Here is a 27,520-nt window from a genome sequence, read left to right on the forward strand (position 1 = left end):
ATACTGCCTAATATCGTATCTATAGTAGTAATACTGTCTAATATCGTATATATAGTAGTAATACTGTCTAATATCGTATATATAGTAGTAATATTGTCTAATGTCGTATATATAGTAGTAATATTGACTAATATCGTATCTATAGTGGTAATACTATCTAATATCGTATCTATTGTAGTAATACTGTCTAATATCGTAACTATTGTAGTAATACTGTCGAATATTGTATATATAGTAGTAATACTGTCTAATATCGTATATATAGTAGTAATATTGTCTAATGTCGTATATATAGTAGTAATATTGTCTAATATCGTATCTATGGCAGTAATACTGTCTAATATCGTATCTATTGTAGTAATACTGTCTAATATCGTATATATAGCAGTAATACTGTCTAATATCGTACCTATTGTAGTAATACTGTCTAATATCGTATACATAGTAGTAATACTGTCTAATATCGTATATATTGTAGTAATACTGTCTAATATCGTACCTATTGTAGTAATACTGTCTAATATCGTATATATAGTAGTAATACTGTCTAATATCGTATATATAGTAGTAATACTGTCTAATATCGTATATATATTAGTAATACTGTCTAATATCGTATATATTAGTAACACTGTCTAATATCGTATCTATTGTAGTAATACTGTCTAATATCGTACCTATTGTAGTAATACTGTATAATATCGTATCTATTGTAGTAATACTGTCTAATATCGTATCTATTGTAGTAATACTGTCTAATATCGTATATATTGCAGTAATACTGTCTAATATCGTATATATAGTAGTAATACTGTCGAATATAGTATATATAGTAGTAATACTGTCTAATATCGTATATATAGTAGTAATACTGTCTAATATCGTACCTATTGTAGTAATACTGTCTAATATCGTATCTATTGTAGTAATATTGTCTAATATCGTATATATAGTAGTCATATTGTCTAATGTCGTATATATAGTAGTAATATTATCTAATATCGTATATATAGTAGTAATACTGTCTGATATCGTATCTATTGTAGTAATACTGTCTAATATCGTATCTATAGTGGTAATACTGTCTAATATCGTATCTATTGTAGTAATACTGTCTAATATCGTATCTATTGTAGTAATACTGTCTAATATCGTATATATAGTAGTAATACTGTCTAATATCGTACCTATTGTAGTAATACTGTCTAATATCGTATCTATTGTAGTAATATTGTCTAATATCGTATATATAGTAGTCATATTGTCTAATGTCGTATATATAGTAGTAATATTATCTAATATCGTATATATAGTAGTAATACTGTCTGATATCGTATCTATAGTAGTAATACTGTCTAATATCGTATATATAGTAGTAATACTGTCTAATATCGTACCTATTGTAGTAATACTGTCTAATATCGTATCTATTGTAGTAATATTGTCTAATATCGTATATATAGTAGTCATATTGTCTAATGTCGTATATATAGTAGTAATATTATCTAATATCGTATATATAGTAGTAATACTGTCTGATATCGTATCTATTGTAGTAATACTGTCTAATATCGTATCTATAGTGGTAATACTGTCTAATATCGTATCTATAGTAGTAATACTGTCTAATATCGTATATATAAAAGTAATACTGTCTTAATATCGGATATATATTAGTAATACTGTCTAATATCGTATATATAGTAGTAATACTGTCTAATATCGTATATATTGTAGTAATACTGTCTAATATCGTAAATATAATAGTAATACTGTATAATATCGTATATAAATTAGTAATACTGTCTAATATCGTATATATAGTAGTAATACTGTCTAATATCGTATCTATTGTAGTAATACTGTCTAATATCGTATATATATTAGTAATACTGTCTAATATCGTATATATAGTAGTAATACTGTCTAATATAGTATCTATTGTAGTAATACTGTCTAATATCGTATATATAGTAGTAATACTGTCTAATATCGTATATATAGTAGTAATACTGTCTAATATCGTATATATAGTAGTAATACTGTCTAATATCGTATCTATTGTAGTAATACTGTCTAATATCGTATATATATTGGTAATACTGTCTAATATCGTATATATAGTAGTAATACTGTCTAATATAGTATCTATTGTAGTAATACTGTCTAATATCGTATATATATTAGTAATACTGTCTAATATCGTATATATAGTAGTAATACTGTCTAATATCGTATCTATATTAGTAATACTGTCTAATATCGTATATATAGTATTAATACTGTCTAATATAGTATCTATTGTAGTAATACTGTCTAATATCGTATATATATTAGTAATACTGTCTAATATCGTATATATATTAGTAATACTGTCTAATATCATATATATATTAGTAATGCTGTCTAATATCGTATATATATTACTAATACTGTCTAATATAGTATCTATTGTAGTAATACTGTCTAATATCGTATATATAGTAGTAATACTGTCTAATATCGTATATATAGTAGTAATATTATCTAATATCGTATATATAGTAGTAATACTGTCTGATATCGTATCTATTGTAGTAATACTGTCTAATATCGTATATGTAGTAGTAATACTGTCTAATATCGTACCTATTGTAGTAATACTGCCTAATATCGTATCTATTGTAGTAATATTGTCTAATATCGTATATATAGTAGTCATATTGTCTAATGTCGTATATATAGTAGTAATATTATCTAATATCGTATATATAGTAGTAATACTGTCTGATATCGTATCTATTGTAGTTAATACTGTCTAATATCGTATCTATAGTGGTAATACTGTCTAATATCGTATCTATAGTAGTAATACTGTCTAATATCGTATATATAGAAGTAATACTGTCTAATATCGGATATATATTAGTAATACTGTCTAATATCGTATATATAGTAGTAATACTGTCTAATATCGTATATATTGTAGTAATACTGTCTAATATCGTATATATAATAGTAATACTGTATAATATCGTATATAAATTAGTAATACTGTCTAATATCGTATATATAGTAGTAATACTGTCTAATATCGTATCTATTGTAGTAATACTGTCTAATATCGTATATATATTAGTAATACTGTCTAATATCGTATATATAGTAGTAATACTGTCTAATATAGTATCTATTGTAGTAATACTGTCTAATATCGTATATATAGTAGTAATACTGTCTAATATCGTATATATAGTAGTAATACTGTTAATAATCGTATATATAGTAGTAATACTGTCTAATATCGTATATATATTGGTAATACTGTCTAATATCGTATATATATTGGTAATACTGTCTAATATCGTATATATAGTAGTAATACTGTCTAATATAGTATCTATTGTAGTAATACTGTCTAATATCGTATATATATTAGTAATACTGTCTAATATCGTATATATAGTAGTAATACTGTCTAATATCGTATCTATTGTAGTAATACTGTCTAATATCGTATATATAGTATTAATACTGTCTAATATAGTATCTATTGTAGTAATACTGTCTAATATCGTATATATAGTAGTAATACTGTCTAATATCGTATATATAGTAGTAATACTGTCTAATATCGTATATATATTAGTAATGCTGTCTAATATCGTATATATATTACTAATACTGTCTAATATAGTATCTATTGTAGTAATACTGTCTAATATCGTATATATAGTAGTAATACTGTCTAATATCGTATATATAGTAGTAATACTGTCTAATATCGTATCTATTGTAGTAATACTGTCTAATATCGTATCTATTGTAGAATACAGTCTAATATCGTATATATAGTAGTAATACTGCCTGATATCGTATATATAGTAGTAATATAGTCTAAAAACATTCTAAAATTACTATTATAATATTTGGTATCAGTCTATTACAAGTGAATCATATATATAGTATCTCATATAATGTATTTGATGGAGGTCACTAAATTCATTTCATCTTACTTCACATTTGAGTAATTGAAAACTAAATCATGAGATAGTAAACGGAAATGCACACTAGACGAAGGCAATTACGACAATACAATTTTTATTATCCAGTACTACCAGCCATTATCAAATTAACGTTGGATCAACTTCTGACCTTTACATCCAGTAACGTTATCAGTATTGCTATATTAGGTAATGCTCTGAAACGAAACTCTTCGAGTACCTTATCTATTTCATAGTTAATTGGTATGTAATTGCATAAGAACGTTATCTAGGACATATCTGATGTGAGCGCTTATCTTTTTAATCGATTTGATCCTTTTATACAGCGTATTTGATGAAATAGCATGCCGATAAAAACGTCATCGGTATACATTCGTGGAGATCCAGAGACATCCCCGTCGCTGTAATTACGAAGGGATGTCGATGTATGATTGAAAATTCTAATATCTCAATACAGTAGAATAATTCTCGTGGGATTTATCTATTAAATTACAGGATGATTGACAAACAGATCCAAGAGAATCACTATCTTTTAAATTACCAAGCTCGTATGTCTGCTTGACAGCTCATTTGCATTTAGGAAGCTTGTAAAGCTACTAATCATTATTCAAATCGTCAGGTGAGTTTAAACATTTCACTCTGTTGGGGATAGAACTAATGGGTCACTTGAAGGTGCACGGATTTATTTGCTCCGAGTGGCTCTTAACTCAAGCATTAAAACTTGTTTCGTGTACACATCGACTTGTCGAATTCACAATTCTATCACTATAATTTTCGTGTTTTTTTTTTTTTTTGGTATGATTATGACACGTTCACAGCAATCAGGTGGATTACATTACAAAAAACGTGAACAAACGTGTTTACGATAATTCCAACATTTGTGTACATAGCGCCACCAACGGTGTATTCAGATATCATAAGTCGATCTATGTTTTCACGAAGAAACCGCGTGATATTTTGATACTCGCATGTTCCATGGTTAGATAGATCAGTGAGAAAGTAGACGTGGTGACGCGAGAGAATGGCGCACTATCTTTGGGCCAAAAACAAGTCTCGGGGTGGCTCTCTCGCCCACAACGAGATTTCGTCGGTCATTTGTAAACCAATATAAACAAACAAATCACATGACAGTTTGTGGGCGTAGAACACGGACCAGAGCAGTTAAAACTACAGCAGTTATTTTTTATAAAATGGCGTGAGGGCAGCATGAACTGTCACAGTTTAATGGCTACAACTGAAAGTTATTAGGAATGTTGAAGTCGGTCTTTTCTAAATCAGAAATTGCACGGCTAGCGGTGTGACTTTGGCCATCTTCACTGAGAAGTTTCATTACGGTAACTATTTCTCGTTTAATTCAGTAAGGTGTAAAACACGAACACGTCGTTGTTCATACTTTGCTATAAAGAAATAAAAGGCCATCACCTGATTACGGATTATGTTCATTTAGTGTGGAAGGATACATTGATTACTTCCTGTGTGTGGTTTAGTCAAAATCATTGCGGTGGCATATTCGTGGTGTCAGTCAGTAAACAGGCGGATTCTGAGGCTTATCATTCATGAATCAGATTATGCAACGCTACGGCTCGTTTATTTACTTTATACACCGTCTATAATAACAACTGTACAAGGATGAAACACGATAGTATAAATGCGGGAGTACATATATTTGTAACAACTATACAGTTAACTTCATACATATTACAACTTGAAATAAACATGGTTAGAGACGTGTATGTTACTTATTTACATCATGAATTTTACTTAATATAAAACAAAACATGCATCACCCACAAACCAGATGCAATTTGGCAAAAGTATGTAAATAAATAAAAACAGAAGCATCGGATATATGTCATGATTTGAAGCAGGGGAGTCGTCACCTGCGCATGCGTCAGATGGGCATAGCGTGTCATCATAGTTTACAAACGAGCGTCTACCCATGAGCTTTTGCGTTTTTAGCGTTTGTTGTTATCATCGCTTGGACTGGGACTCAATTCCCGCGCGTGCGCAGGTGACGACCCTCTCGCTTTAATATATCTGGCACATCCGGTCTGGATTCGAATTTGTACCTGCGCGTGATCGGATTTTTTATTTCAAATGAATTATCCCCCAACGACAGATTTTCAATTCACGTTTGTTGAGGGCGCAATTCAAAAACCCAATACAGGCTCAAGCTTTCAACAATGTGAAATCCTGCTTGGAGACTATCCATTTGCTTTTACATGTTTGGAAATACATTGAAAATGTAACAGTTCGCTCGAGCACCGCTGGAAACCGTCAGAATATATAATGATTGTATTCAGTCGCGATACAAGAAATGTAAGCTATCAAATGCGATATAATTATATAATATTTAAACTGGGTCATTATCTTGACTTTAAAAATAACTAAAAATAAATACTTTTTATAGTATTTTATACTATACATGGTAGAATATTATTTTTTGTTGAACATAATATGAATAACACTACACCTAAATAACACAAATAAGCACCATTGAAACAACATTCCGCGCAGTGTGATTTATATCAAAAGATTAAGCCCATCAGCACCTGGGGGCGCTATAACTAACGTCGACACAAGGAGGGTTTGGTGAAACAAAGAAGGTCAACCTTAATTTAAGGAAGAAGTATAAAATAGACTACTTAGAAAAATATCTGTAACCCTCTGTCTATGAAAGCGTAAATACATGTAGAAACGCATTATGCAGAACCCATGCGAGGTGAACTCCTTAAATAAAAGTACATTCTGTATCGACGTCTGGCTTAGGAGACGAAGTTACAGAATGTGTACAATATCCAAATATTCTCAAAATACTGATATCAAATAACGACTTATACTAATTAGAACAGGATGGTTTATGGAATAGCATAGCATTCCATAGTTTACAACAAATTAGACAAAAATAACTAAAATATGTTGCATATATATATGAAACATATTTTAGTATTATATAATATAATATATATATATATATTGGAATAATATTTCACATTTAGATTAGCCTATTTTATTCGGTAAATCGAAATACAATATATGTATATAATACGGTATTTCGTATAATTAACTTGTTTGAAAAAAAAAATTAAATTCATGATATTTATTCAGTTTTTGTTACTTCCGTGGTTGTTGCTGTGCTCTCGTCAGGTTTAGGTTCTTCTGTGTTTTCGGTTGGCCTCGGTTCATCACTGGTATCTGTTGATACTGCCTCTTCAACCTTTTCTTTGATTTGTTCGGTTTTTTCCTCGACAGCTACGGCAATTTTTTCCTGCATGTTTTCTAGCTTCTTCTCGAGTACCTCAGCGGAAGCCACTTCTCCCACAACATTTTCCGCCGACTGTGCTGGTTCTTGCGTTGGTTCCTGCGCTGCCTCCTGTGTTGGTTCCTGCGTTGGTTTCTGCGCTGGTTTCTGCGTTGGTTGTTGCGCTGGTTCCTGTGTTGTTTCCGTAGCGTCCAACTGAGTTCCGGTAGCATTGGTAGTTGGTGCGGCTACCACGGCGTCAGCGTCATTTTGATCTTTCGCATTGGCGTCTTCGTTTGAGCTCTTGCTACTACGACCACTGCTACTCTTACTATTGCTAGTGCTAGTGCTTGTTGATTCATCATCTGTTGGATTGAAAACTGTTGGATCTGTTTTTGGTATTGCTGGGTAATCATCGATTGTTTTATTGCCCATGATGCATTTCTTCCAATCAGGCCAATATCTTTCCTTTATACGTTCACAGAAGGCCAACAGATTTTTGCACTCACCTATGTGTGAAGATATAAATGTTTTATTGTAATCAGTGATAAATACCCGGGACTTGTTGATAAGAGGACACGAACAATGGTTGGAAATGTTACTTCTACTTCTAACCAAGAACTCGTTTTTGTACAACGCAAGCAGTTTGGGTATTCGAGCACACGTAAAATCACAGATGCGTTTGCACAGTGGAAAGGAAAAGGAGCTGGCCTCGATGACAAAGGGTGGGGGGGGCTTAACATCCAATCTATAATCTTCTGTTTTTTATGTTACCCATGAAATGTGTTGACTACTCCATTGTATGCTAGTAAACGAAACCAACGTTTAACTAAATATATTACTCTAAGCTGGTTTAACCTAAACCAAACCCAAATTCTCAACTGCTTAAATGAAATTATTGTTCCAATGTCTTCTTTATTTGTCAGTGAATTCTCTGTTTTCTGTTTCAAATAGTTACCGCTTTTATAATATCTTACTACATTAGGGGACATTTTTGTACGGCAATATATATAGTATTGTCTGTCCTGGTTAAGGAGGGCGTATACTTCTTAATATTGTTTGCTCCACGTTAGTGTCATATTTATGCCTCAGTCTAGATCCCTAACAGGAACTATGCATCAGTCTAGATCGTTTACAGGGACTATGCCTCAATCTAGATCGCTAACAGGGAATATGCCTCAGTCTAGATCGCTAACAGGAACTACTAGTATGCCTCAGTCTACATCACTAACAGGGACTATGCCTCAGTCTGGATCGCTAACAGGGACTATGCCTCAGTCTAGATCGCTAACAGGGACTATGCCCCAGTCTAGATCGCTAACAGGAACTATGTATCAGTCTAGATCGCTAACAAGGACTATGTCTCAGTCTAGATCGCTAACAGGGACTATGCCTCAGTCTGGATCGCTAACAGGGAATATGCCTCAGTCTAGATCGCTAACAGGAATTATGCCTCAGTCTAGATCGCTAACAGGAACTATGTATCAGTCTAGGTCGCTAACAGGGAATATGCCTCAGTCTAGATCGCTAACAGAGACTATGCTTCAGTCTAGATCGCTAACAGGGACTATGCCTCAGTCTACATCGCTAACAGAGACTATGCGTCAGTCTAGATCGCTAACAGGGACTATGCCTCAGTCTACATCGCTAACAGGGACTATGCCTCAGTCTACATCGCTAACAGGAACTATGCCTCAGTCTAGATCGCTAACAAGGACTATGCCTCAGTCTAGATCGCTAACAGAGACTATGCCTCAGTCTAGATCGCTAACAGGGACTATGCCTCAGTCTAGATCGCTAACAGGGACTATGTCTCAGTCTAGGTCGCTAACAGGGACTATGCCTCAGTCTAGATCGCTAACAGGAACTATGCCTCAGTCTAGATCGCTAACAAGGTAAGGACTATGTCTCAGTCTAGGTCGCTAACAAGGTAAGGACTATGTCTCAAGTTAGATTGCTAACAGGGATTTCCAATTCTTTTACAAGAAGGTGTATGCAAGATAAGTGTCTGATCTCGTTTTTAAATTACATTTTTTTTCAACTTTCTTTTTCAGTGTTCCATTGAAACAATAACATAATACATACCTTTGATGAATCTTTCTTGTGGTGAACCGGGTAACTCATATGCGAATGTAGCCATGAAACCAAAGAGAGTAGCATCAAACTCACTCACCTCATCACCGAAAAAATATTGTTTAGGTCCTGTAAAATAAATTTAAACCAGTTTGAGTCTCTATGTTTACTTATTCGTTATATTTATAGTGAAGTAATTTACTTGATTGAACTCACCTAGGAACTCAGAAAGAGCCTTGATATCCGTCAGCGCAATATCGTATATTTCATCCTTTGTGTGTTTACTCGTCCCTTGGTATTGTAGTGCCTTTTCCACTTGACCCTTTTCTCGCCAAAGATATATGTCCATCATAAAACCTGACGGAAAACTATCCCTCATTGAATCACAGTAGTCTCTGTCAATCCAACGTGCGTACAGTAACGTCCTATGAGATATGAAGAACACTGTATATATCAGTCAGTTTTCATTGGGTGTTGTCAATTGCAGCGGGCGTAAACAAGATTTGTGTGGGTAACTTGCAACTTCCCTTCCAATGCTGCAATATCCCTATTAACTTTCCCGAACGGTTGAAGCGGGTGCAAATAAGATTCCTATGTCGGAACCACAATCGAACTGAGGAAACCACAAAGAGATACGTTATGTACTTAAGTTAATTATTATTGAGTTAGTAGATTGGCTACTCAGTGACAAGTTACGTAAGCCCAAACTTCCGGCCACACTGTATGTATACTTTCAACACACGCTTTATTCGGGAGTAGCTGTATAGTATTCGTGTAGTCTATATCGTATAATCATGGAGCTAAAAAAAGAAGGAGAGAGGACGCAATATAAGCCAATAAACTCCCTTTGTTTCACGCCCAGATTATCCAATTAAACCCATTGAATTTCGTTCTATGGAAATCCACGATAGTTGGTGTATGTTTGCACAGTGAGACGTGCCGTAGTCCTGTATTTCAAGTGAGATGTACGCCCCTCTCATAAAATTGAATGCGCAGTTAACAAATAAGGTCACTGCGTATGCGCAGTGGCGTGTGATTGGTGCATTAAGTCATTCTGCGTATTTGAAGACCGGAAGCACAACAGTCGGACGATTATTCAAGAATTGGCGTCAATTTACAACATTTTTGTGCTCCGTGAGTTGACGATTTTCGAGGCTTGATTACCAAATTTTCCGCAAACATTTGCAAAACAGTTCAACTTGATTTATTATCGTTGTGAAGTTGGCTTTTAGACTCTATTTTCATTTTCTGCGAGCGCCGTCCAGTGATCGGTAAAGATCGCATTTCATATGTCGATGGTTCGCCGCTAGGTTGGAAGATTACTGTACTGTTTGTTACTGTGCGCATGCGCAGTCAACTCTAATCGCGCTCTCCGTCCCAGAGGCCTTTGCACACAGTGTGCCGGCGAATACCGAATGCGTTCCGAATATACACGAATCACGTAATCCAATTAGAAGGGATTAAACAGACAACAGGGAAGAGATTGTTTATCTTTTGGCTAAGCAAACAAGAACCAACTAATGTGGTACACAGGAAAGACAATAGGGTCCTCTCTCCTTCTTTTTTTAGCTCCATGGTATAATCATGGAACTATAAACCCATGGTATAATAACGTCTCTTTCCTTGACTTAATCGATCGTCTCCTTTATCCTGTAATTTCGATTCCCACATCCTATGGGTAATTTACAACTTTTTTTGTATAGTCACAACAACGTTGCAATGCCCCTGGTAACAACCTTCCATTGCACAGACGTTTTTATACGCACATACCATGGAGGTAAAAAGAGAAGGAGTCACAGCCAAGCTTAGATCAAAGGTACCAGGATGGTCGCCGCTGTTTGTACATAGATCAGGGAGTTTATTTGCCGAACGGATCAAGGAGGGCAGTTTCCTCTTAGCGCAGTGAGGATTACCGTGAATTAGCATACTACGGACGCCTTCGGCGGCACTCGGTGATTTTCGTGACAATTCTGTCAAATTCTTATAAACAAATATGGCGACGATCGATAACGTATATATAGTAGTAATACTGTCTAATATAGTATCTATTGTAGTAATACTGTCTAATATCGTATATATATTAGTAATACTGTCTAATATCGTATATATAGTAGTAATACTGTCTAATATCGTATCTATTGTAGTAATACTGTCTAATATCGTATATATAGTATTAATACTGTCTAATATAGTATCTATTGTAGTAATACTGTCTAATATCGTATATATAGTAGTAATACTGTCTAATATCGTATATATAGTAGTAATACTGTCTAATATCGTATATATATTAGTAATGCTGTCTAATATCGTATATATATTACTAATACTGTCTAATATAGTATCTATTGTAGTAATACTGTCTAATATCGTATATATAGTAGTAATACTGTCTAATATCGTATATATAGTAGTAATACTGTCTAATATCGTATCTATTGTAGTAATACTGTCTAATATCGTATCTATTGTAGTAATACAGTCTAATATCGTATATATAGTAGTAATACTGCCTGATATCGTATATATAGTAGTAATATAGTCTAAAAACATTCTAAAATTACTATTATAATATTTGGTATCAGTCTATTACAAGTGAATCATATATATAGTATCTCATATAATGTATTTGATGGAGGTCACTAAATTCATTTCATCTTACTTCACATTTGAGTAATTGAAAACTAAATCATGAGATAGTAAACGGAAATGCACACTAGACGAAGGCAATTACGACAATACAATTTTTATTATCCAGTACTACCAGCCATTATCAAATTAACGTTGGATCAACTTCTGACCTTTACATCCAGTAACGTTATCAGTATTGCTATATTAGGTAATGCTCTGAAACGAAACTCTTCGAGTACCTTATCTATTTCATAGTTAATTGGTATGTAATTGCATAAGAACGTTATCTAGGACATATCTGATGTGAGCGCTTATCTTTTTAATCGATTTGATCCTTTTATACAGCGTATTTGATGAAATAGCATGCCGATAAAAACGTCATCGGTATACATTCGTGGAGATCCAGAGACATCCCCGTCGCTGTAATTACGAAGGGATGTCGATGTATGATTGAAAATTCTAATATCTCAATACAGTAGAATAATTCTCGTGGGATTTATCTATTAAATTACAGGATGATTGACAAACAGATCCAAGAGAATCACTATCTTTTAAATTACCAAGCTCGTATGTCTGCTTGACAGCTCATTTGCATTTAGGAAGCTTGTAAAGCTACTAATCATTATTCAAATCGTCAGGTGAGTTTAAACATTTCACTCTGTTGGGGATAGAACTAATGGGTCACTTGAAGGTGCACGGATTTATTTGCTCCGAGTGGCTCTTAACTCAAGCATTAAAACTTGTTTCGTGTACACATCGACTTGTCGAATTCACAATTCTATCACTATAATTTTCGTGTTTTTTTTTTTTTTTGGTATGATTATGACACGTTCACAGCAATCAGGTGGATTACATTACAAAAAACGTGAACAAACGTGTTTACGATAATTCCAACATTTGTGTACATAGCGCCACCAACGGTGTATTCAGATATCATAAGTCGATCTATGTTTTCACGAAGAAACCGCGTGATATTTTGATACTCGCATGTTCCATGGTTAGATAGATCAGTGAGAAAGTAGACGTGGTGACGCGAGAGAATGGCGCACTATCTTTGGGCCAAAAACAAGTCTCGGGGTGGCTCTCTCGCCCACAACGAGATTTCGTCGGTCATTTGTAAACCAATATAAACAAACAAATCACATGACAGTTTGTGGGCGTAGAACACGGACCAGAGCAGTTAAAACTACAGCAGTTATTTTTTATAAAATGGCGTGAGGGCAGCATGAACTGTCACAGTTTAATGGCTACAACTGAAAGTTATTAGGAATGTTGAAGTCGGTCTTTTCTAAATCAGAAATTGCACGGCTAGCGGTGTGACTTTGGCCATCTTCACTGAGAAGTTTCATTACGGTAACTATTTCTCGTTTAATTCAGTAAGGTGTAAAACACGAACACGTCGTTGTTCATACTTTGCTATAAAGAAATAAAAGGCCATCACCTGATTACGGATTATGTTCATTTAGTGTGGAAGGATACATTGATTACTTCCTGTGTGTGGTTTAGTCAAAATCATTGCGGTGGCATATTCGTGGTGTCAGTCAGTAAACAGGCGGATTCTGAGGCTTATCATTCATGAATCAGATTATGCAACGCTACGGCTCGTTTATTTACTTTATACACCGTCTATAATAACAACTGTACAAGGATGAAACACGATAGTATAAATGCGGGAGTACATATATTTGTAACAACTATACAGTTAACTTCATACATATTACAACTTGAAATAAACATGGTTAGAGACGTGTATGTTACTTATTTACATCATGAATTTTACTTAATATAAAACAAAACATGCATCACCCACAAACCAGATGCAATTTGGCAAAAGTATGTAAATAAATAAAAACAGAAGCATCGGATATATGTCATGATTTGAAGCAGGGGAGTCGTCACCTGCGCATGCGTCAGATGGGCATAGCGTGTCATCATAGTTTACAAACGAGCGTCTACCCATGAGCTTTTGCGTTTTTAGCGTTTGTTGTTATCATCGCTTGGACTGGGACTCAATTCCCGCGCGTGCGCAGGTGACGACCCTCTCGCTTTAATATATCTGGCACATCCGGTCTGGATTCGAATTTGTACCTGCGCGTGATCGGATTTTTTATTTCAAATGAATTATCCCCCAACGACAGATTTTCAATTCACGTTTGTTGAGGGCGCAATTCAAAAACCCAATACAGGCTCAAGCTTTCAACAATGTGAAATCCTGCTTGGAGACTATCCATTTGCTTTTACATGTTTGGAAATACATTGAAAATGTAACAGTTCGCTCGAGCACCGCTGGAAACCGTCAGAATATATAATGATTGTATTCAGTCGCGATACAAGAAATGTAAGCTATCAAATGCGATATAATTATATAATATTTAAACTGGGTCATTATCTTGACTTTAAAAATAACTAAAAATAAATACTTTTTATAGTATTTTATACTATACATGGTAGAATATTATTTTTTGTTGAACATAATATGAATAACACTACACCTAAATAACACAAATAAGCACCATTGAAACAACATTCCGCGCAGTGTGATTTATATCAAAAGATTAAGCCCATCAGCACCTGGGGGCGCTATAACTAACGTCGACACAAGGAGGGTTTGGTGAAACAAAGAAGGTCAACCTTAATTTAAGGAAGAAGTATAAAATAGACTACTTAGAAAAATATCTGTAACCCTCTGTCTATGAAAGCGTAAATACATGTAGAAACGCATTATGCAGAACCCATGCGAGGTGAACTCCTTAAATAAAAGTACATTCTGTATCGACGTCTGGCTTAGGAGACGAAGTTACAGAATGTGTACAATATCCAAATATTCTCAAAATACTGATATCAAATAACGACTTATACTAATTAGAACAGGATGGTTTATGGAATAGCATAGCATTCCATAGTTTACAACAAATTAGACAAAAATAACTAAAATATGTTGCATATATATATGAAACATATTTTAGTATTATATAATATAATATATATATATATATTGGAATAATATTTCACATTTAGATTAGCCTATTTTATTCGGTAAATCGAAATACAATATATGTATATAATACGGTATTTCGTATAATTAACTTGTTTGAAAAAAAAAATTAAATTCATGATATTTATTCAGTTTTTGTTACTTCCGTGGTTGTTGCTGTGCTCTCGTCAGGTTTAGGTTCTTCTGTGTTTTCGGTTGGCCTCGGTTCATCACTGGTATCTGTTGATACTGCCTCTTCAACCTTTTCTTTGATTTGTTCGGTTTTTTCCTCGACAGCTACGGCAATTTTTTCCTGCATGTTTTCTAGCTTCTTCTCGAGTACCTCAGCGGAAGCCACTTCTCCCACAACATTTTCCGCCGACTGTGCTGGTTCTTGCGTTGGTTCCTGCGCTGCCTCCTGTGTTGGTTCCTGCGTTGGTTTCTGCGCTGGTTTCTGCGTTGGTTGTTGCGCTGGTTCCTGTGTTGTTTCCGTAGCGTCCAACTGAGTTCCGGTAGCATTGGTAGTTGGTGCGGCTACCACGGCGTCAGCGTCATTTTGATCTTTCGCATTGGCGTCTTCGTTTGAGCTCTTGCTACTACGACCACTGCTACTCTTACTATTGCTAGTGCTAGTGCTTGTTGATTCATCATCTGTTGGATTGAAAACTGTTGGATCTGTTTTTGGTATTGCTGGGTAATCATCGATTGTTTTATTGCCCATGATGCATTTCTTCCAATCAGGCCAATATCTTTCCTTTATACGTTCACAGAAGGCCAACAGATTTTTGCACTCACCTATGTGTGAAGATATAAATGTTTTATTGTAATCAGTGATAAATACCCGGGACTTGTTGATAAGAGGACACGAACAATGGTTGGAAATGTTACTTCTACTTCTAACCAAGAACTCGTTTTTGTACAACGCAAGCAGTTTGGGTATTCGAGCACACGTAAAATCACAGATGCGTTTGCACAGTGGAAAGGAAAAGGAGCTGGCCTCGATGACAAAGGGTGGGGGGGGCTTAACATCCAATCTATAATCTTCTGTTTTTTATGTTACCCATGAAATGTGTTGACTACTCCATTGTATGCTAGTAAACGAAACCAACGTTTAACTAAATATATTACTCTAAGCTGGTTTAACCTAAACCAAACCCAAATTCTCAACTGCTTAAATGAAATTATTGTTCCAATGTCTTCTTTATTTGTCAGTGAATTCTCTGTTTTCTGTTTCAAATAGTTACCGCTTTTATAATATCTTACTACATTAGGGGACATTTTTGTACGGCAATATATATAGTATTGTCTGTCCTGGTTAAGGAGGGCGTATACTTCTTAATATTGTTTGCTCCACGTTAGTGTCATATTTATGCCTCAGTCTAGATCCCTAACAGGAACTATGCATCAGTCTAGATCGTTTACAGGGACTATGCCTCAATCTAGATCGCTAACAGGGAATATGCCTCAGTCTAGATCGCTAACAGGAACTACTAGTATGCCTCAGTCTACATCACTAACAGGGACTATGCCTCAGTCTGGATCGCTAACAGGGACTATGCCTCAGTCTAGATCGCTAACAGGGACTATGCCCCAGTCTAGATCGCTAACAGGAACTATGTATCAGTCTAGATCGCTAACAAGGACTATGTCTCAGTCTAGATCGCTAACAGGGACTATGCCTCAGTCTGGATCGCTAACAGGGAATATGCCTCAGTCTAGATCGCTAACAGGAATTATGCCTCAGTCTAGATCGCTAACAGGAACTATGTATCAGTCTAGGTCGCTAACAGGGAATATGCCTCAGTCTAGATCGCTAACAGAGACTATGCTTCAGTCTAGATCGCTAACAGGGACTATGCCTCAGTCTACATCGCTAACAGAGACTATGCGTCAGTCTAGATCGCTAACAGGGACTATGCCTCAGTCTACATCGCTAACAGGGACTATGCCTCAGTCTACATCGCTAACAGGAACTATGCCTCAGTCTAGATCGCTAACAAGGACTATGCCTCAGTCTAGATCGCTAACAGAGACTATGCCTCAGTCTAGATCGCTAACAGGGACTATGCCTCAGTCTAGATCGCTAACAGGGACTATGTCTCAGTCTAGGTCGCTAACAGGGACTATGCCTCAGTCTAGATCGCTAACAGGAACTATGCCTCAGTCTAGATCGCTAACAAGGTAAGGACTATGTCTCAGTCTAGGTCGCTAACAAGGTAAGGACTATGTCTCAAGTTAGATTGCTAACAGGGATTTCCAATTCTTTTACAAGAAGGTGTATGCAAGATAAGTGTCTGATCTCGTTTTTAAATTACATTTTTTTTCAACTTTCTTTTTCAGTGTTCCATTGAAACAATAACATAATACATACCTTTGATGAATCTTTCTTGTGGTGAACCGGGTAACTCATATGCGAATGTAGCCATGAAACCAAAGAGAGTAGCATCAAACTCACTCACCTCATCACCGAAAAAATATTGTTTAGGTCCTGTAAAATAAATTTAAACCAGTTTGAGTCTCTATGTTTACTTATTCGTTATATTTATAGTGAAGTAATTTACTTGATTGAACTCACCTAGGAACTCAGAAAGAGCCTTGATATCCGTCAGCGCAATATCGTATATTTCATCCTTTGTGTGTTTACTCGTCCCTTGGTATTGTAGTGCCTTTTCCACTTGACCCTTTTCTCGCCAAAGATATATGTCCATCATAAAACCTGACGGAAAACTATCCCTCATTGAATCACAGTAGTCTCTGTCAATCCAACGTGCGTACAGTAACGTCCTATGAGATATGAAGAACACTGTATATATCAGTCAGTTTTCATTGGGTGTTGTCAATTGCAGCGGGCGTAAACAAGATTTGTGTGGGTAACTTGCAACTTCCCTTCCAATGCTGCAATATCCCTATTAACTTTCCCGAACGGTTGAAGCGGGTGCAAATAAGATTCCTATGTCGGAACCACAATCGAACTGAGGAAACCACAAAGAGATACGTTATGTACTTAAGTTAATTATTATTGAGTTAGTAGATTGGCTACTCAGTGACAAGTTACGTAAGCCCAAACTTCCGGCCACACTGTATGTATACTTTCAACACACGCTTTATTCGGGAGTAGCTGTATAGTATTCGTGTAGTCTATATCGTATAATCATGGAGCTAAAAAAAGAAGGAGAGAGGACGCAATATAAGCCAATAAACTCCCTTTGTTTCACGCCCAGATTATCCAATTAAACCCATTGAATTTCGTTCTATGGAAATCCACGATAGTTGGTGTATGTTTGCACAGTGAGACGTGCCGTAGTCCTGTATTTCAAGTGAGATGTACGCCCCTCTCATAAAATTGAATGCGCAGTTAACAAATAAGGTCACTGCGTATGCGCAGTGGCGTGTGATTGGTGCATTAAGTCATTCTGCGTATTTGAAGACCGGAAGCACAACAGTCGGACGATTATTCAAGAATTGGCGTCAATTTACAACATTTTTGTGCTCCGTGAGTTGACGATTTTCGAGGCTTGATTACCAAATTTTCCGCAAACATTTGCAAAACAGTTCAACTTGATTTATTATCGTTGTGAAGTTGGCTTTTAGACTCTATTTTCATTTTCTGCGAGCGCCGTCCAGTGATCGGTAAAGATCGCATTTCATATGTCGATGGTTCGCCGCTAGGTTGGAAGATTACTGTACTGTTTGTTACTGTGCGCATGCGCAGTCAACTCTAATCGCGCTCTCCGTCCCAGAGGCCTTTGCACACAGTGTGCCGGCGAATACCGAATGCGTTCCGAATATACACGAATCACGTAATCCAATTAGAAGGGATTAAACAGACAACAGGGAAGAGATTGTTTATCTTTTGGCTAAGCAAACAAGAACCAACTAATGTGGTACACAGGAAAGACAATAGGGTCCTCTCTCCTTCTTTTTTTAGCTCCATGGTATAATCATGGAACTATAAACCCATGGTATAATAACGTCTCTTTCCTTGACTTAATCGATCGTCTCCTTTATCCTGTAATTTCGATTCCCACATCCTATGGGTAATTTACAACTTTTTTTGTATAGTCACAACAACGTTGCAATGCCCCTGGTAACAACCTTCCATTGCACAGACGTTTTTATACGCACATACCATGGAGGTAAAAAGAGAAGGAGTCACAGCCAAGCTTAGATCAAAGGTACCAGGATGGTCGCCGCTGTTTGTACATAGATCAGGGAGTTTATTTGCCGAACGGATCAAGGAGGGCAGTTTCCTCTTAGCGCAGTGAGGATTACCGTGAATTAGCATACTACGGACGCCTTCGGCGGCACTCGGTGATTTTCGTGACAATTCTGTCAAATTCTTATAAACAAATATGGCGACGATCGATAACGCGCACGAGTTTGACTACGATGCTGAAACTGCTATGTCCTTCATTTCAGAAGACGTAAACGAAATCAAAGAGCATATTACAGACGAAAAATTGTTTTCCATATGCTGTGAACGAAACGATTACTCGAAAACAAAAAAATGCAGCGAATTTCTTGTTGACGAACTGCCGTAGGAAGTAGGACATACAAGGGATATAAACTTCAAAAAGCGTCATTTCGAACCTCAAAATTCAGTCACTGGTACAACGCGGTACAGTACTAGCAAGGTTTCGAAACATTACAATATTGCTGATTCAAAACTACAACGGAAAATGTGCTGAAAAACGAAAAATTACATAAACTTAACAAGAAATTCTCTGATTTTCAAAATTCCAACTTTCCCGTTCTCACAAACACGTTTCCTCTACGTATAAAAGATCTGCGCATGCTTTATGTCCTTTGACATTTACTGCGACACCATAAAACAAGACCTTGGAATGTATACTGTCCGCAGCAACGCTTGAGAGTAAATGACGCGTCGGCGACGATCCTGGGGTGAAAGGACGATAAGACAAAGGGAATTATAGGATTAAACTTGTCTAAAACAAAAGAAGTTTAGAAGGATTATTTTGGCTGTGACTCCTTCTCTTTTTACCTCCATGCACATACTAAGCATTTCAAACAGGTATGAAGCATCGATGCATTATCCTTGGTACATATCCTGTTTGTCTGAGCTGCAATCGGACAGATTCAATTGGAAGATTGTGCCTAATTGGCTACCCACCCTAACATTCAGACCAATCAGTGAGCAGTTTGTATGTTGACAGGTTTGTTCAGCGATGCCTTCTTCGTTCTCATTACCATGGAAGGTACTAACCGTTAGTACCTTCCATGTCATAACTGATTAGAAAGACGTTGTCAGCAAACTGTGTATTACTTTTAATGAGTTTAGCAAGTTCGATGTAATCGTGTTTATTTTTGATACCTGCGGGTAACACGATTCCTGAAGCTATACTGACTGTGATTCGGATCCGCGTCTATTGGGAGTACACATACTAGTAATACGCTGTGTGGCCGCTCATGAAATAAAAATGGATATGACAAGCAAAATGTTCTAAAACAACGTTGATAATTATTCTGACAACAAATACTATGGTTTTTGGTGTAACCCGAAATATCTGTGTAAGGTTAATTGTTAAAAAAAAGCAATTTTGTTGCAAACCAATACTAAATGGGAAGTTGTATTCTCGTTATGTGTTTTCTCGTTATGTGTTACATAATACAGAGCGTCATCAAATGGGTCTTGGGGTTATTTGCTGCAAACGATCATAAGACTGTAAGTATTTCGATTTCTTACCAATAAAGACTTTCTTCTGTCAGTCTTTGGAATGCTTTCGCCATGCTTCTTTGCCAATCTGACAATTCTTTGTTGAGATTCTTATCACATTTCTTATTCAGAATGTCAATACATTGTGCCTGTGACGGAATGGTTTCCTCGTTGTACGTAATCCAAGGCGTTTCTCCTTTGGATGATTTCTTGCGTGTATGAACGCTCTGTTTTGAAAGAATACATGATATAGATTGCGTGTTTTTATTTAGTTGGATTGTATTTGAAATTCGGTTCCGATATTCGTACCTAAATTAGTGTGCCATACACTCACTAACTAAGTAATTGTAAACAAAATACCTTATAGGGGATTTCTGCCATGCGCAAATACGTTTCCAGTTTGATTGCAAATGGGGATAGACTTGGCGTATGTTTCGCTCTCCCCATTTGGAATAAGATGGCAGTATTCGGCGGATAACTATGAATAAAAACAGAGTAAACAATCCCATTATTTTAGTAATGATCAAGAAAAAAAGTTCCTATAAATTGTGCTTGTTATTAAAGATGGCCGATGTATTACGCTTGGAAAGATAGGACGATGATCAGGGATCGTACCAGGGATGACACTTTCTTTAGAATGGTCGGCCAGTTAATCAGTTAATAATTAACGATCAATATGATTGTTTAATACAGTTTTCTTAATTCAGTGAAATGCATTTCCTAAATTATCAAATCATTCAACGACATCAGACTGTGTTATCTGTGACTGTTATACTGTGTGTTTCTCTAGTACCACAGTTTTATTTTGATTTGGATTTGGTGATTTCTTCACTAGATATTTGATTCTCAGTTATCATTAAAATGTATAAGGATTCTCAGGTTTTCTTGAAGCTGTTAAAGAACATATGGTCACATATTGGACGAAGTTGTTGTAAAATAAGCTTAAAAAAAGAGTATATAAATATACATATCAACCTCGAGTGTGTGGTCTGCTACATACTCGTAACTATGTTCTTAGTTGTGAGTATTAAATTCCGCTGGATATTCATATACATGTATTCAAAAATAACCAGTCACCAAAACTGTAATATCAGTTGAAAGGCAAATATGATACAGACATAAGAAATATTATTATATTTTACTATCAGTAAATCTTCGGTGGTTCACATATTACATTATCCCATATCCCTTACAATATACAATATCTGAATGCTCTTAATTGTTACACACATACAAAATGTCGTATCAAATAGCGTACACGCATATATGCTAATATACCAATAATTGATTATATAAACGTGATTAGCCCACATTTGTGACGTCACACTATTGCATTGAGCGGTCATTATCAGGTGGAATAACCGCCAGACGAAAACAGGTGGAGGCAGTTCTCGAAATCGTAAAATTCACCTGCACATCGCCCATGACCATAATTAGGGTGACACTTCCACTTCGATTATAAAAGCGTTTTAAGAGCGTGAACCGAAACAACTACCTAATTCCTTATGGTGTTATCTACTTATACACTGCTAATTTTATTTAAAATCTCTCATCAACAAATAATTTCCAACAATTATTGATACTGACCGCCCAGCAACCAGGACCACACCTGATTTGCCTGATTTTATTGACAATAGCACTTTTACCGCCACAACAACAACACTAAAACCTTCGGACTAGTTGCTTTAACGTTTAAAGAGGGGAAATATGGCCAGCTGTGACGTCATCGCTGATCGGCTACTCAATCACTTTGCCAGTGTATATTTAATATAAATGCCCCTCATATATTAGCTGGTACCTGTCTTCATTTATTGAAACTGGGTAATATGGGCCAAGAGCAATGGACGAATCATCTTGTTGAAAGTCAAACCTACCTTAAAATAAATTATCATATTAATTAGAGATATACTTTGTAATTCAGATATACACATGGAAATGAAATTTCACTTTATTTGTTTAAATTATGTACATTTCACGATGTTATGTATTGTTCAACTAAGAAATCTGCGTATGTGAAAAACATACTCATACAATCATTCTGATATACTGTGCATTCAAGTTATAAAATCGAAAAAGCAGATGTCACTAAAACGATTACGAGTTTCACGCCAAATATTCCCCAATCGTACTTTCTTGCATGTAATCCATAACACGCGCATTTTCAAAAACAAAACTTATGTTCACAACACAATGATGTTCATATCAAAACAATAATGTTCATATCAACACAAAAATGTTCATATCAACACAATAATGTTCATATTAAAATAGTAATGTTCATATCAATACAATATTGTTCATATCAAAAGAATAATGTTCATATCAACACAATAATGTTCACATTAAAACATTACTGTTCATATCAACACAATACTGTTCATATTAAAAGAATAATACTCATACCAACACAATAATGTTCACATTAAAACAATACTGTTCATATCAAAAGAATAATGTTCATATCAACACAATAATGTTTATATCAAAACAATAATGTTCATATCAACACAATAATGTTTATATCAACACAATAATGTTCATATCAACACAATAATGTTCACATTAAAACATTACTGTTCATATCAACACAATACTGTTCGTATCAAAAGAATAATGTTCATACCAACACAATAATGTTCACATTAAAACAATAATCTTCATATCAAAAGAATAATGTTCATATCAACACAATAATGTTTATATCAAAAGAATAATGTTCATATCAAAAGAATAATGTTCATATCAAAAGAATAATGTTCATATCAACACAATAATGTTTATATCAAAACAATAATGTTCATATCAACACAATAATGTTCATATCAACACAATAATGTTCATATCAAAACAATAATGTTCATATCAACACAATAATGTTCATATCAAAACAATAATGTTCATATCAACACAATAATGTTCATATCAAAACAATAATGTTCATATCAAAACAATAATGTTCACATCAACACAATAATGTTCATATCAACACAATAATGTTCATATCAACACAATAATGTTCATATCAACACAATAATGTTCATTTCAACACAACAATGTTCATATCAAAACAATAATGTTCATATCAAAACAATAATGTTCATATCAACACCATAATGTTCATATCAAAACAATAATGTTCATATCAACACAATAATGTTCATATCAAAACAATAATGTTCATTTCAACACAACAATGTACATATCAAAACAATAATGTTCATATCAACACAATAATGTTCATATCAACACAATATTGTTCATATCAACACAATAATGTTCATATCAAAAGAATAATGTTCATTTCAACACAACAATGTTCATATCAACACAATAATGTTCATATCAACACAATAATGTTCATATCAACAGAATAATGTTCATACCAACACAATACTGTTCATATCAACACAATAATGTTCATATCAACACAATAATGTTCATATCAACACAATAATGGTCATATCAACACAATAATGTTCATATCAACACAATACTGTTCATATCAAAAGAATAATGTACATATCAACACAATAATGTTTACATTAAAACAATACTGTTCATATCAAAAGAATAATGTTCATATCAACACAATAATGTTCATATCAAAACAATAATGTTCATATCAAAACAATAATGTTCACATCAACACAATAATGTTCATATCAACACAATAATGTTCATATCAAAAGAATAATGTTCATATCAAAAGAATAATGTTCACATCAACACAATAATGTTAATATCAACACAATAATGTTCATATCAACACAATAATGTTCATATCAAAACAATAATGTTCATTTCAACACAACAATGTTCATATCAAAACAATAATGTTCATATCAAAACAATAATGTTCATATCAACACCATAATGTTCATATCAAAACAATAATGTTCATATCAACACAATGATGTTCATATCAAAACAATAATGTTCATTTCAACACAACAATGTTCATATCAAAACAATAATGTTCATATCAACACAATAATGTTCATATCAAAAGAATAATGTTCATTTCAACACAACAATGTTCATATCAACACAATAATGTTCATATCAACACAATAATGTTCATACCAACACAATACTGTTCATATCAACACAATAATGTTCATATCAAAACAACAATGTTCATTTCAACACAACAATGTTCATATCAAAACAATAATGTTCATATCAAAACAATAATGTTCATATCAACACCATAATGTTCATATCAACACAATACTGTTCATATCAAAAGAATAATGTTCATATCAACACAATAATGTTTACATTAAAACAATACATGTTCATATCAAAAGAATAATGTTCATATCAACACAATAATGTTCATATCAACACAATAATGTTAATATCAACACAATAATGTTCATATCAACACAATAATGTTCATATCAACACAATAATGTTCATATCAACACAATAATGTTCATATCAACACAATAATGTTCATATCAACACAATAATGTTCATATCTACATAACCGTACCACATAACCAGTTACAAATGATGTATGGACACAATGTTAGTTTGATTCAAGGGTGTACTTTGAAATTAAAATTGCTTGATGGATATACTTAGATAATGATCGTCATTAATATAAAATAAAGGAAAATATACAGATGGATTAATTATTTTGAAAGTGTGTCAGATCTGATGAATATTTCAGAAAGTCGAGACATGCAACGTAAATGTTAGTATTTAATTTGGAATGACTTTTAATCGTAATCCTACTAGTCACAATTATGTTGAAAAATTAATTATATACCAAATTATAACGGGACCCTGGATGCCATATTCCAACTGGACCCTGGGTACCAATAAATTATTCAGGTCACACACACATATATATATATATACCCGTACATTGTCCTGTTTTCTTTTTTTAAAGCTTACGACCAGTCAAAATAGCAACACAGTAAACAACAGCGCCCCCGCCAACTATCGTTTCGCACGGAAGACTTCATGCATACTCATGTTATGTTGCGGGTTGTGCGATTATATTTAAACACGTATACCAAAATAAATATATGACATTGCAGATACCCTCCTCTTCCACCGCCCTTCTTCCCTCAAACTACTTGATGAAACATAAATTAGATTATGGGTGTCAATGCTAGAACTATTAGGTTAACCCGTAGTTCTTTATTAGATATTCAAAGTTATTTCATGGAGGTGATAAATTTAGAACAGAGCGTGAAAAGATGATGGCGAAACGGTGTTGAGTACGCACGACTAAAGTTTTTAATGTGTAATGTCTGTAATCCGATATACATTTCTCGCTTGATCGTATTGGCAGGTGCGATTTGCTCAACAAGCGGTCAAGTCTAGATAAACGGCAATTAGTTAAAAAATAACAGAATTGACTGTAAATCGATCGTTGTATCTAAATATATACTCGGGGACATATTATCGAACAATGAAGCAACAACATCGTGATATTAATTATTTGAATAGAGATACGCGATGGTTAAAACCACTACCACCCCATTTACTTACATAGAACAGTGAAATTAAGTCTGATGCGCATATTACCGTACACTGTGGATGGAAAGGCAAATAAATGAGTGACTATTTCTGTAAATATTCCGTTGAACTCCGCGCTATAGACACCTGTATACCTATATACTGCATACACACCTGTAATGTACACAGGTGTTGAGAGGTATACGTGCCTCCTAGTAACCGTACATAGCGGCAGCATCGAGTGGTACCAATCACGCTTCAATGATTAACCCTCAGATAAGTCAGCTGTGCGAAAAAGAAACCCTCAAAGCGGAGTTTTTCTAGGAAATACAATTATAGCTATACTACTTAATTACGTGTCCCGATGTTTTCCAATTATGAAACATTCGCGATCGTACGACGTCTTGACAAGCTTACAGTAAATATATAAAATAGTTAGTAACACAGAGTGGATTATAGTGCAAAACAAGTGAACAACGAATTCATTGTTCACAGCTGGCCATTCTCACTATGGAGGAACATATATGTCTGCGAATCTACACGAACATTATCTCAATTAATCTAACTGAAACTTACCTGCTTCGCGGCATTGTGTTTAAATCTTCAAGTCAGATATCAGCAAACATTCAATTTCAGTGCAGCCGTTTATTGTTTATAAAAACAAAAATATTCACTACGATGGGTCACACCCCTCTGTTGTTGTGTGCTTGAATCGAGGCGCTGTGACTACGTCACATCACTGCTGCTACGTCACGGGGTAAAAGAAATCTACCTCGACACGTCTAACAACGGTCATTTACGTAAACATCTCATGAATATTAATGAGGCAACCCCAGATAGACTGAGCGCGTGAGTGGTACTCACAGATATGTGAATGCTATTCCTATTCTTAAATTTCATAGTGTGCATAGTAAGGTAGAATTACGTTTGGGCTAAAATTTAATATAGGAGTGGAAATACTGAACTATGTAGTATTATTATAGAATGGAGGTTGGGAAGCAAAATTAGGATAGGAAACGTTGGGGTAACCACATTTAATATGCATTTCAAAATTTTCATAAAAAAGTGGCAAATCACGTTATGATCATTGCACCACTATATAATGCTAAGGAGAAGTAATATACTAGATAAATACAGTGAGGAAATATGTTTGTTTGTTTGTTTGTTTGTTTGTCAATACGCGACAAGCATTGATGTCAATGAATGTATCTTCATGTTCCTGTAATAACGACGAGTTAGGGATGTTACAATGAATTAGTCTCCCTAAATGTGTAGATGTTTTTGTAGATGGTTTATGTGCCAGATTTTAAGTCTGACTACATTCCTTCGTGTACGGGAAATTTTGGGATATGGAGTCATAACATGTCGTGGTTTGACTTAATAAGCCAGCGTACCAGGCGATTAAGCATACATCTACGCCCGGTTTCAACATGGGTGGCGCTGTTGAAAGTCGGGTTCCCGCAGCTATC

At 34.8% G+C, this 27,520-nt stretch overlaps 2 protein-coding genes across 2 annotated transcripts; both read right to left on the minus strand.

Annotated features, from left to right (window-relative positions):
- Positions 1–7,036: 7,036 nt before the first annotated feature.
- On the minus strand, positions 7,037–9,726 carry LOC146738001 (uncharacterized). The gene is made up of 3 exons (XM_085504464.1): positions 9,514–9,726; positions 9,310–9,426; positions 7,037–7,733 (listed from the first exon to the last, which is right to left on the minus strand). The coding sequence occupies exons 1-3, from the start codon at positions 9,674–9,676 to the stop codon at positions 7,084–7,086; spliced, it is 930 nt and encodes a 309-aa protein (XP_085360590.1). The 5' UTR covers positions 9,677–9,726; the 3' UTR covers positions 7,037–7,083.
- Positions 9,727–13,513: 3,787 nt separating this feature from the next.
- On the minus strand, positions 13,514–26,768 carry LOC100374149 (failed axon connections homolog). The gene is made up of 6 exons (XM_002742341.4): positions 26,628–26,768; positions 20,937–21,054; positions 20,607–20,803; positions 17,478–17,686; positions 17,274–17,390; positions 13,514–15,697 (listed from the first exon to the last, which is right to left on the minus strand). The coding sequence occupies exons 1-6, from the start codon at positions 26,639–26,641 to the stop codon at positions 15,048–15,050; spliced, it is 1,305 nt and encodes a 434-aa protein (XP_002742387.2). The 5' UTR covers positions 26,642–26,768; the 3' UTR covers positions 13,514–15,047.
- Between the last annotated feature and the right edge of the window lie 752 nt (positions 26,769–27,520).

This window comes from Saccoglossus kowalevskii, chromosome 10 (genome assembly GCF_978046115.1).
Source record: "Saccoglossus kowalevskii chromosome 10, keSacKowa6.1, whole genome shotgun sequence".
NCBI lineage: Eukaryota > Metazoa > Hemichordata > Enteropneusta > Harrimaniidae > Saccoglossus > Saccoglossus kowalevskii.

Bases quoted from the DNA above. Each gene is read 5' to 3' on its own strand.
- LOC146738001 (XM_085504464.1), bottom strand. From the start codon at position 9,676: ATGAGGGATAGTTTTCCGTCAGGTTTTATGATGGACATATATCTTTGG. The intron at 9,427-9,513 runs GTGAGTTCAATC...TTTATTTTACAG, and splicing joins GGCTCTTTCTGAGTTCCTAG to GACCTAAACAATATTTTTTC. The intron at 7,734-9,309 runs GTATGTATTATG...CTTCACACATAG, and splicing joins ACAAGAAAGATTCATCAAAG to GTGAGTGCAAAAATCTGTTG.
- LOC100374149 (XM_002742341.4), bottom strand. The intron at 20,804-20,936 runs GTATTTTGTTTA...CTTTCAAAACAG, and splicing joins TGGCAGAAATCCCCTATAAG to AGCGTTCATACACGCAAGAA. The intron at 15,698-17,273 runs GTATGTATTATG...CTTCACACATAG, and splicing joins ACAAGAAAGATTCATCAAAG to GTGAGTGCAAAAATCTGTTG.